The sequence below is a fragment of the Dreissena polymorpha genome, chromosome 11 (assembly GCF_020536995.1).
Source record: "Dreissena polymorpha isolate Duluth1 chromosome 11, UMN_Dpol_1.0, whole genome shotgun sequence".
NCBI classification, from domain to species: Eukaryota; Metazoa; Mollusca; class Bivalvia; order Myida; family Dreissenidae; genus Dreissena; species Dreissena polymorpha.
In genome coordinates this window covers 50,680,275-50,693,053 of record NC_068365.1, presented here as the reverse complement: position 1 = coordinate 50,693,053, position 12,779 = coordinate 50,680,275, and the positions used below count along the sequence as shown (strand labels likewise).

General features: G+C 31.9%; 1 protein-coding gene across 7 annotated transcripts in view; it reads left to right on the top strand.

The window, feature by feature from the left end:
- Nucleotides 1-12,779, top strand: part of LOC127850514 (uncharacterized) — a 21,467-nt gene extending 8,688 nt beyond the window's left edge. For 3 of the 7 annotated variants that reach the window (XM_052383606.1, XM_052383602.1, XM_052383604.1), the window contains 11 exons: nucleotides 1,481-1,807; nucleotides 2,166-2,276; nucleotides 4,024-4,083; nucleotides 4,177-4,311; nucleotides 4,622-4,657; nucleotides 4,836-4,904; nucleotides 5,053-5,115; nucleotides 5,775-6,129; nucleotides 7,076-7,114; nucleotides 8,173-8,232; nucleotides 8,685-12,778. In XM_052383606.1, coding sequence (XP_052239566.1) covers nucleotides 1,806-1,807; nucleotides 2,166-2,276; nucleotides 4,024-4,083; nucleotides 4,177-4,311; nucleotides 4,622-4,657; nucleotides 4,836-4,904; nucleotides 5,053-5,115; nucleotides 5,775-6,129; nucleotides 7,076-7,114; nucleotides 8,173-8,232; nucleotides 8,685-8,798 — 1,044 coding nt within the window. In that variant the 5' untranslated portion in view covers nucleotides 1,481-1,805 and the 3' untranslated portion in view covers nucleotides 8,799-12,778. Of the gene's footprint in view, nucleotides 1-1,480; nucleotides 1,808-2,165; nucleotides 2,277-4,023; nucleotides 4,084-4,176; nucleotides 4,312-4,621; nucleotides 4,658-4,835; nucleotides 4,905-5,052; nucleotides 5,116-5,774; nucleotides 6,343-7,075; nucleotides 7,115-8,172; nucleotides 8,233-8,684 lie in introns of those variants that run through there. The other 4 variants (XM_052383607.1, XM_052383605.1, XM_052383608.1 and 1 more) reach the window with 3 other exon arrangements.

The following is a 12,779-nucleotide window of genomic DNA, read 5'->3' as shown; positions in this document are numbered from 1 at the left end:
ACAAACCTGGGGATAAAATGCAGTGTTTAAGTTAGTAGAAGAATCTGCAGTGAGATTTGAAAAGAACTTGGAGAGTTGTCACGTCTTCTTGACGTGGCGACCATGTTGGCTGCCGCGCTGTAAAATTGTATTTCGTGTACATTAGAAGCGTTGTGTTAAAAGAAATATTCAACATAAATAAATCGCGATGAATTCAGAAATGAACTTTGGTTGTTACTGTGTGTTATCCGAGAATAATTAGTAATTACGTGACACAGAACATTTTATAGGATAGGTTGTGTCACATTATGGTAGGAAATTGTAGGTGGAATATGTGGGTTTACCACATAAAAGAAATATTGAAAATTTTATCAAAAGGGCCAGTTAACATGACAGTCACAAAGTGCAGATATGTACAAATAATCTTATCGGTGAGGGAGAGATTAAAGAATAGTATAGTTGACACAAGGCCGGGTATGTTTGTATTGGTCAAGCAAAAGTGTTTATACAGTAAAATCTCTCATCAAAAGGTTTGATAAAGCTTGTAAATATTTGGGTGGTCTGTTTATCCAGTTCCCAGGGCTTCATTGATTCAGTATCTTTAGTTATCTAGCTAACCAGCAATAAACACTATAGAACACTGACCAATGGAATTCGTAACTGAGTTTCACGGGGCAAACGTTGGAGGAAAATAATCAGTTAGCATTTAGATCTAGAGGGGAACAGATGGAAAAAGACACAATCATGTAGCAATCACAACGTATTTGTACAATTGAAAATATTAGTTATGTCAGACATTAAACTGGATTAGAAACTGATATATGGTGTTGTTGAATATTTTAACCCACATTATGCAGAGAAATTAACATTAATAGAGAGGGGCGGACTTGTCCCATGCGTGACACGGGAAAATGGTAGTTAATGCAAATATCGTCATCATGGCAATACGCGCATGACGAGATATCGAATGATAGGCTACACACCAGTAATTTAAGAGTAATGAACATTGTTATAACTATGTGTCGTCCATGAACTATGAACGATTACGTGTCAATTTGTTTCAGTAAATATGTTTGTTACCAACAAGATTTACGTTGATTAATAATACAATAATAAATGCATTTGATTAGTCGACATTTAAAAAAATTGGTTTGTAATATGAAATCAACGTTTATAGTAAAAAACTCAATATATAATGCACAAACTGGGCAATTCATACATGTATTGATGCCATGGTCGTCATATTAATTAAAACTAAGCAAGTCACGTCGTGGTACTTAGTTATTTCTTATCACAACTCATAACCGATTTAAAGAGTACGGATCGAATGTGCTTAAATCAACAGCAATGTGGAAAATGTAGCCTAGCACTTCGATGATATTACAAACATTATATCAGTTTTTGTAAGAAAAATGGAGTAACCGAACGTACTTTATCATAACTGGGTATGCTTTAAACTTGACTAAACATCTAATTATACATTGTTTTGATGATTTTAAAGGAACAATACACCGGGAGAAGGGCATGTGAATGTGCAATCAACTTGGAAGAAGATTGAAGAAATAGAGACGGAATTGAAAACGACTACCCAGCGCATGAATGACATTCAAAGCAAATGGTCGGTCATCTGTTTTAGTTAACAAAAAACAACAACAACAAACAACCAATACGGTTTTAATAATCCTGCTCGTTAACCGGAATAGTACATATAATTCGTGACTTACCTTTTGTCTTAACAGGGAGATAACAATCAACGAAAATATGGAACAAGAGAAGAATGACTTTTCACAAGTCATAATGAAAACAAAGAACGATGGGGTTCTAAAATGTGAGAAATAATTTGATTGTACAGATAGAGTGGCACACGTTCATGCGTGTTTATTTTACCAGTTTATATATACGCCTGTACAATGGTTTGGCACTAAATAATAATAATAAATATATCTGCTCCTAAATCGATCTTCAATGTAATGTGTTTAGTTTCTGTCAAATTTTTATGTACGGGACGTTTATGAAAAATCAATCAAATTATAAAGCGAAACAAAAGCAGAACGATTGAATAATTTGGAATGTTCCTGCTGTTCCATTTATATATATAAAAAAACGTGGCTTGATTATACAATATATGCAAAGAAACTAAATAACACTCCAAATGGTAAATGTATTAAACGGATTAAACGTTTCAGGAGTGAACAAGATCGACAAAGAGCTTTGGAAAAGTTACATCAACAAGAACGCGTCATTTCCGAAGTAAAGGATGCGTACAACTATAGAGCTGACCACTTTAAATGCTCGCTGTAAGTAAAACAGCAGCGTAAGTATATGAAATAAATCATAAATCGTAGTTTTATTAACCATGGTGGTCAATCAAAGAAGATGTTATATTCAAATACACAACGCGGTTATTAAGGGGAAGAGGGTATAATGAGTGTTATTTTCTGTATGGCCGTCGACGTTGTCAAGCATATATGCTATCTACAATAAAAGTTCAAATTGGTACCTCTTTTAGTGTTTGAGAAACTACTTTATATTTAATAAGTGAACACATTAACATATGGGAATAACTTTAAACATATGTAGGCAAGAGTTATGTTTCTTGTGCACTTCACATCCTCTAAGTGGGAGTAACCTACCTTTAAAGTCTCAAGTGGATACCTCTTTTAGGTATAGATCTAATTAAGAACCACACCTCTTGCTTCCCTTACTTGAAAGTTATAACCCTTTCATAGGTGTATATTTTCCGCAGCTTATCTTAAAAAATAAAATAGTTATCAACTAAAAGGTTCATATGTAGGTAGATTATGGAAATGTGCAGCGGACAAGAATCTTCCGTCTCATTCATAACGTTTTAATTATTTCATGCCTTGGTTATGTTTTATTAAAATTTTGTCTGGAGCATATTTCACAAACGAAACTATGTATCAACGTTAAACAAACTATTGGGAAGAAGATATACTTTATGATATGCATAGTGCTAAAGAACCATGACTAATATTGCTAATATATTGGTAAGAGTTGTTTCTATGTGCGATATTTTACGCTGATTTGTAGCAAGAGCATAATAAAAGAGGTATACACTTGAAAACTTAATTGAAGATGGATCTAATTGTGGGACTGAGCAACGTTTTAATAAAAGAAGCTCTTGCTACCATACTTTAAGAGTTATCGCCCTTTGTTAATTTATGTACTTAGATTTTGTCAAGAGCATATCAGGAACACTAAAAGAGCCATCAAATACAAACGTATTTTGTACGTAGACCTCATATAATAGATTTGCAGTGCATAAGAACCAAAACCATTTGCTCGCCTTTTTAATTTTTACTTCAAGAGGTAATAACTAGAAGTGTTTTTAATATTTTACATTATGGGTCTTTATCGTCGGTCCCGAGATGTCGATTAAATGTATTTGTTTTTTATAACGCAGTATGCAATGCACGTAATCATGAATTTTGCTTATTTAGTTTTAAAGTAATGATCCTTTATTTAGTTTATTATTTCAATAAGGTGATTAAGTAAAATGTATAGATATGTATTACGGATGGGTTTGCAGTAATTGCAATTTGTATAGTTATGCTAAAAAGTTCGTCATCCAGACCATAATATACTGAACCAAAAACCATACTTTGCATGTATGCATTGTTGGTAAAACAGTTATTTAAACTAAACGGTATATGAAATCAAAAAAGCGGTATACGGGTAAGAGTGGGGGTATTTCATGCACGCTCGATAGTGACAGCTCAAGTTACAACAACACAGAACTTAATATCTATTTTTTGTACCAATTAAAAACAAATTAACTATTGCAGAGTTAACAATTTTATCTCATCATATTATATTAACACGGAAATTGCTAATTACATTTTCCAAAGATTACCGGTTAAATATTTTACTAACTGTTTAACGAGAGACGCACACAGTATTATAATTAACTATATTTTGATTTTAATGTATTTCGATAAAGTTTAATTCAATTGTGATATTTTGATCTTGAATTGATTGTTATAACTTAATACCATTTAATTTATTTCTCAAATATTAAACTAGGGAGGACTTTCAAAATAGGAAAGATGATATTATTCGCAAAGCTGAGGAACGGGGAAGAATGTAAGTCTTTAAATTTAAGTTTATCAGATATTATGAAATCCATTTTTTTTTTGAAAATTATACATTTTTTATCGAATCGTATTATTGTTTAAGGGAAACTATTCAACAAATTCAACAAGTTAAGGAGATGATATCACGATGCGAAAGCAACGAACGAATGATGTCAAAAGAAATTGACGAAATGATCGAAGAAAAAAACATACTTAAAAACAAAATTGTCTCATTGGAGTAAGTCAGCTACATATGATTTGTCTAAATTTATTTATTGTTTGGTAAACAATCAAATATGAGCGACATGCAAAATAGTTCCAGGTTGTGTTGGTGACCAAGACGTTTTACCACATTGCCATTTTATTTTAAAATGCTTTCTATGCACATTTGTTATTAAACTTTGACATATTTAGTTTTGGTTAGAATTTTTAACGTGTTTTCTACAAAGACATATCTTATACATTTATTCACATTGATGTGCTTTTCTCAACAATATTATTTGTATCGTGAACAATATCATATACTTGTATCGTTGTTGTATTAACAGGAATTCCTCAAACGACCTGGATAAAATCAAAAGCAGGTTAGGCGGTTGATAAAAACTGTGAATTATGTTACCACTATTATTTATGATACTTTTTATTGTCCTTCATGAAACAATTTGCTTTATAAATGTATAACATCGAATATTTGAATAAAAACATTATACCTTTGATTTTATTTTAAAAACTGTATTTGCTTTATATTTTTGTTTCGTGCAGGACTGCATTTTTCGTTGAAGAAGTGAGAAAACGAGACAAGTACATACAGTATTTAGAGCAAAGGCTGCTGTAAGTACAGTTATACATCTTAATCATATTCTTAAAGGTAAATCCAATTATCTTTACTATTATGTAAAACTGTGTGTGGATTACCTATGCGCACTACGATTTAAATGAAATAAATTAAAGTAAAATATGTTCTTAATCTTTATGGCAGGCTATCGAGACAGACAGCTGAACGTCTATCACATTTCGATGGGAGAAATTTCCACGAATACAGGTATGTAATTTGTAAAAACTATGTGATGTATTATAATGATATCGTTATAAGGTATGGATAGGTAGAAATGGCGTTAGCTGCTTTAATGACATTAGTCGGCTCACGTAAACAATAATAATTTTTACTGTTACGTTCCAAAATTGACCTTACGAAGGTAATTCGTTGAACATATACAGAAAACATTAGTATGCATTTTTAATATTGAGGTACATGTATTGCTATATACGATGTAATTGTTACTAAATCATATGTAAAAAGTTATCAACAGTGACATATTAACGTATCGAGATGTTGTTTAATTTAACGACTGATGTGTTTAAGAAATTTGTATGTACATAAGCACCATTTGTTAAAAAACAGCAAAAGCAAGTTCTCATAAAGATAATGACATGGTAGACATGCATTGAAATCATTCTGGAAATAGTTCTCTTCAAAGTCGTTGTTTTCGCTCTTCAATATACACGTTTCTACAATATTGTTAAAAGCTGGCAAAGCATTTTCGAGGAAATAGGAACTCAATTTAATATGTGTCAATTGTCACTGAAATACGTCGATGTTAATACAAGTCCCTTATGTGATCGGTCAGATTAAGGCTGTGTAAAATATTGATGAAGTCCTCACGCTTACAATTTAACATTTTCGTTTTGGTATTTTTGCAGAAACATAATCTCAAACTGGCAGCAGCAAGATGCTGCTTTTGATATTGAAAGTGACGCGATCAAACGACGATTCTTGAAGAAGAGGGAACAGTCGCTGATAGAGACCTTGATATGGGCCCAAAAAGCTGTAAACGCTATCCCCGCCGATTGCAAATACATAGACGATTTCAGACAAATTGACGTGTACTTGATCTCCAAGACTGACGCTTATCAACAAGACATCATACATGGAAGGGATAGGTCACTCATCGAAACCATAACGGAAGTGCAATCAAGAGTTTCCCATCTGCCAGGAGAATGCATGCATAAACTTGATTTCAGCCAAATGAGCCGCACCTTAGAAAACGCTCTAGGAGTATGTACATTTCATATGTATGCAATATTATCATCCATTTACTTTTGATCGTATTACCCAGTGATTGAAACTTTTTTAGCGATTTAAAAGAAAATTTTTACAACAAAGATACACTAAACTAAACGTTTTATTATTATAAAAGCTTTAATAGGAAGAAGCTCTTATACTAGATACATTTTTGTTGCATGCTTGTTGATGTTTTTCTTCCATATTCAGTTTTGCGATTTGCTTTATTAATAAAAAAAACACAAAGACGTCTGATTTTGTTTTGTATATACAGACGTTTTTATCTAATTAGGTAATTTTATTAACAAAACATCTACAACGTAATCCTATATGAAAAGAAGAAAACTAAGAAAACTGAACATAAAGAAGTGTTTTGCGTCATAGAATACTATACTATACATGTATATGCGATACAAGAGTTACAGCGAATACAATGCACTAAAAAGGAGTTTTCTATTGGATATCAGCATACTTGCAAATATGTAGCCATGTGTGTCAAGATGAGGTGCGGCTAAAATCTTAAAGAGACCTTCAGAGGATTGGCAAATTAACTTTCAAACATTCTCACATACTTTATAAAGAAAGTAAACATTACCATCAGTAAACAAAGTGAAATAACACTCATGACTAGAACAACTTAAACAAATATCTGAAGCCGAACCCATTGGGACCACTTCTAAAAGATCCTGATTAAAATCATTCTTGTCTACCAAAGCTATCGGATTAAAAATCATTCTTGTCTACCAAAGCTGCCGGATTAAAAATCATTCTTGTCTACCAAAGCTGCCGGATTAAAAATCATTCTTGTCTACCAAAGCACATATATATGAGTGTGAGTGTATATATTTTCATGTATTGATATACTGTATAAACGATTATGACAGCATTTTGATAAATTTACTATGTATCCGATATCTCCACCTGTCTGATGTATTTTCAGGGTAACTTTTCGGGAATTCAAACGGATATGGTTTTCAAGGTATTCATTATTTCATTATTTCTGGAATAAATAGAAACTCATGGGCTCGGGTTTAATAACAATCATGTAATATCAAATTGGCAATTCATTACGAGATATTTACATATTTTACCCAATATCGAACGATTTCTGTTTATAATATATTATAATATTGTATTTTGGGATATAAAACATGTGAGATACACGTAAATTTAAAAGATATACAATACAACACACCGTTTATGCATGCATATATAACGGGGAAGCATACAGTCGCCTTTTTGTCTTTATATCCTTCCGTTAGTCCGTCTGTCCGTCCGTCCGTCATCCAGTTTGTCTTTCTGTCACACTAAATTGTCCAGCTGGAAAATCACCAACATCCTTATTCGAAACAGGATGATGAATTTTAACAGGACGTTTCGCGTCACTGATGTTAGTAAGAGACATAAGACTTAGAATAGCTTCATAAATATAAGAATTGCATAGTGCTCGTCCGACCTCTTTCACATATATTACTGAATAGTATTTAACAAAACTTTAGGGAAAGACTGAGACTTGTATATCACAATCACGCTCTGATTCAACGGGTTGTCTAACAGTTGCTTGCCTTTGAATATTTAATTCGTTTGCAATATGGCAATTACTTTCTGATCTATATAGTGTGCCATTGTGTACCTGATTTAGGTTGTATTCGCCAGGAACTACTTGCTTGATTTAAACAACATTTACAGAATAGTTTATTACAAATATAAAAGTAACCTACATTGCACAGAGTTATGGTTCTTTTTATCCGATAAAAAACTTAGTATTAAGTATGTTTTGTTTTTGTTCATTTTTGCCTAATATTTGCCATATGTCGAAATTATTATATAAAGATGGAATAGCAATAATGCAGTAATAATACAGCTTGTCCACGTTAGTTGCCCACGTAAACATAAAGGAACTCGTTGTAAAATAAGGTCTCTGTCCTTATAAAACTGAAGTTTTATTCCATGTGTAGATGTTTTAGTTATCTTGATAATTCTCCGTTTTTTATTTTTCTTAATGCTGCTGGATTAAAATTATTACTTTTTTTTCAGTCTGATTATGTAGTTAACCAACCACAAGCACAATATGTACAGCAACCACGAAATGCACAGGTAACCATTGCGTTACGTTACAGTTTACGTATACCTCATGGTGTTTTTTATATTGTGCTACGAAGACCATAAGTTAATTATCTTAAGCCATGAAATACATACTTTAATTTTCACTCAGGGTCTTTTAAGTACATAACTTGCATTGGGATTTGTCATTAAATCTTAATTACGGCAATTTTTGTAAAAATTTTTTTTTTACTTTCTCTGAACCATTAAGGGCACATATACTGGCATTAATATATGCACTAGTACTGGTAAAAACAAGTTTGCCCACTAAAATTGTGACATAACAGGTGTACTTTAAATGCTGTTAAAAACGGCGCAAACTTAACAAAAAACACTGATATGGCTTATTATTTTACTGAGTTGGGTTATTTTTCTGTATGATGCTTACACACTGTTCACAATCGAAGACATATTTGGATATTAATTGTAATGATTGTTTTTAACAGCAGACAAACGACAACTGTAGTTTGCAGTCAACCAAGGAGAAAATCTCGACGACTCACCCAGTTATTCAAGCCTTAAAATTAAAGTGTCAGTTACTTTTGAAGTATTTTCATTAAAAATGTACTCGATGCTTTTTAATGACGCTGAAATCAATATTATTAGTAAATGGCAGATAATGTTTTGTAACATACGTACCTTAGACGTACTTGGAATTGATGTCGCTCAATTTTAGAAACAAAGATGACATTCATTAACGTTTAAACAAAAAAATAGCATTCCTTTTTGTTTGAATATTCGAATCTGGTGGAGTTAAAAATCAATAAATATTTTCTTTCTTTCTAAAAGAAAATGCATTGAAACAAATTAAAAAAAATAAGTTTATGCATTTTTATGAAAATTTATTTTATTCATAATTTTTGTTGCGTTATTCTATTATTAATATTTTCATGTGTATGTCCTGCAAATAGTTGATATATTAGTGCAACCATAACACAACCATCACAAACGGAGTTTCACAATCTCAAATCTACACAAACCATAAAGTTTTGCAACCTAAATGCCATGTATGTAGCGATTGTAGCTAACACATATTTTTATATACGTGTTTGGAAGTTTGTTCGTTTTCGTTTTTTTTATTGATAACTTGTGCATTGTTTGGGATGAAAAAAATAAGGATATATTCTTGGCTATGTTGTTTTGCGAGTACTATATTGATACGAGGAAACCGGTTTTCAAAGAGAATTAAACGCATATTTATAAATTTCTATTGAAAGTGATCTATGTCAGTCAAAATGTGCTTCCTATCTAAACTGAAATATGTTTTTCAATAAAGTTACACACATTAACTTGTATATTTAGTGACAGCGTTATGATGGCGCTAGATCGCTCATGTTACGGATTTCTAACATTTTACTATTTAAGTCAGTATAAAATATGACACATTTAGGTGCGGCCAGTTTGGACCAAAGTGGCGAAGTTTGAACACACTTTTAAAGGCTCTATAAAGGTGACAAATCCATTTATTATGCATATCAAATGGTCTGATTTTTACCGGATTTCAGTTACTCTTGCATAAAAACTGCTAATAAAAAAGCTTAGGTACAACAATTATGGAAGATAAACCCGTTTCATAATTGAGAGAACTGTTTACAGTTTTGCAACTAACGTGATGTGTAGCCTCAGAGCGGTGACATATGCTAAAATTAGCCGAAAGAAAATTTAATTTTAATTCTATTTTAAACAACTTTTTACCAGCAGAAAGTAACATATTAGATCACTACAAACGTTTAAACCATTTAGAAGAGACCTACTTTGTAGGTGATACCGGAAAACGTTAAAAATCATCGTTAAATTTTTGGTGACCTGAGTCACTTTCACTTTCTCTTTTCCGAGTAGAATGTAAATAAAGTGATTGTTTGTAAACACAATTGACTTGGAGGACACTTTATTTTGAGCTCATAACAACTTGTATTGCTCATTTTTTATGGTAATGTTCAATAGCGTATATATATTGTTTTTTAATAACCTTTATAAATAAAATATGAAAAAAAATATTTAAAAATCGGTAAATAATTACGGATCTTCACCTTTATAGAGCCTTCAGAGAACCACTAGACGATGTTACACCCGAAATATAAAATCCCTGACTCGTTTGGTCCCAGCTGTTAAGATAAAGAGTTATTTAATATTTAGGTATATATCAATCAGGTGACCAAGATGATTTGAACAAACTTTGTAGACGACCACTTCACAAAGTTTCACACCAAGTATTTTACATCTGACCCTTGTTGCTATGGATGAGATTGTTGAATGATGTTAATTGGTTTTAGTCTATGTTTCTTAAAATATCCGTAATTTAATATTTCGTTATGTTAATTGTCACGTCTACATCTGTCATTAATGAAAAAAAATGATATTGATAAAAACTCTATAGAATAAAATTAAATACATCCTCAAAAAGTATAAGATTATGAACCCTATGTTTACCACAACGACTTGATTATATGAAATAATACAATTTATTTAATCTAATGTTAACTCTTTACCCCACCATTAATATAACCACTGCATAATTTCTTATTTGGATACGCTTATTTTTCATAGGGTTAAATGTATATTTTTTACATAATAGCAATTTAAGGAATCTATCAGCAATGCGCATATATTATTTAAAAGTGAGAATATATTCATCGCCACAATTAATAGTGTCATAGTGCCATAGTGTGAAAACGATTTTATCCCATTTTCACCGCGACATTGACGGTATAACACGTTGTGGAATATACTTGCTTGTATTCAACACTGTGGAATATACCTGTCGCGTGCACGGACTACTTTTTAAATGACGTCATGCGATATGCGCTAAAATTAGGTCGAAATTGTTTGGTTCATTGATCGAATTTTAAGGTCACCCATGAAAAGAAAATGTGCATATTTTGCAGAAAAAAATATATATGATATATTCACCAAAAGAAATGTTGAAATAAAATATCAAATTACACGATTTTTGTTTTGTTATTTTTTTATGTATATTTACTTTACCACTGAATGATTTTTCATAAGAAACAAAGTCGACAAAACTTGAGCTTCAAAATTATACGACCTTCAACCTTTAAATCTAGTCATATGACATTATTTAGTGTAATGTGCATTGTTTATAACCAAAGCATATACTTTTGACATTTAACTTAAATATTAAGAATGTACAACAAGCCATACACATATCGCACAGTTCATGAATAATCTGCTATGTTTGCTTTCCTATTTAATTCACGTTAGGCATAGAGCTGTGTAAAGTATAAGATGGTAAAAATAGCACCACACTGGAATTGGGAACGTCCCATTTGTACACGGGTATTTTCTACTCATACATCTGTTGTGTACTTGAATGTTTTCCATTCTTTGTGTATTTATATATTAGATTATTTTTTCGTACAATAAGGGCATTTACCATAGATAAATAAAACATTGTGCAAGTTTAAACATAATTATGTTTATATGCAGAAATCTGCAAATGCAACCGAGTTTACCAACGGCTATTATTAGATAAACTGCTCCGGTTCATTTGAACAGCAGTAATGTAGAGTACATGACGTAGCGTGTGACGAAGAAGAAAGTTTATCGCGTTCATATACTCATTTGAATAAAGTGATAGAATGGCATAAGGGTCTTTATTTAACTATGCTAAAATAATTATTAAAGACCCTAGATGCAAAATCGTCAATAATTGAGTTAAATGGATTATTAGATGGATTTTAAAGGATAATTAAAGGTAAGATACTAGTTCTTACATGTTTTGATTTTTGATTGTACTTTTGTCGTTCCCTGATCTCGGGGAAATGATTTTAACATGGCCATGGGCGCCATTGATGCATCGGATCACACACGGCATACCCATAACATTATATAAAAAACACGTTCTGCGCGTCCTGAAATTCGTCGTCCGAAGTCGGAAAACGTATTGCCCTGTATATTTTGTCAAATAAAGTGTCAGTCGCTGCAATTGTCTGTTTACTCGTCAAAATTGTCAAGGTCTTCGATAGCTAAAGAAACTTCAGCGTACAGTTTATTTAGTATTGACAGACCTGTACAAAGTCGCGCCAGTCAAAAATCATAAAAAGCGACATTTAAAGTAATGGTAGCCAGAACTAGGTCGTCGATGGTGTACATGTATGTTGACATCGACAGCATTTTGTCAGGAGTAATGGCCGCCAGATTGGATTTTGATCATTTTCTTTCGAAAATAAAATAAATTATAGTAAAGTAAAATCTTCTTTTCGCGGTCGTAATGTGTTAAAATTCGCATACTGCGTAAAATTGAATGTATGCATATGGTGATATTTTTACTTGTTTTACAGTTTGTGTGTGAATTTTTTAAAGACTATTTCGCGTACCAGAACAAATACATGTATATCACTACGCATGGTTACATTTGTTAGATTTTAAGCGCTTTAATGACGGAATTAAAATTATTGTTAAGGTTATTAGATCTATTTATGTTAAACGTCACGTTGAAAAAATCAAATGGGATAAATAGAATACTAGGATTAGCGTTGAATACAGAGAAGTTTATGTTGCTCGGCTCGAACACCGAAAGC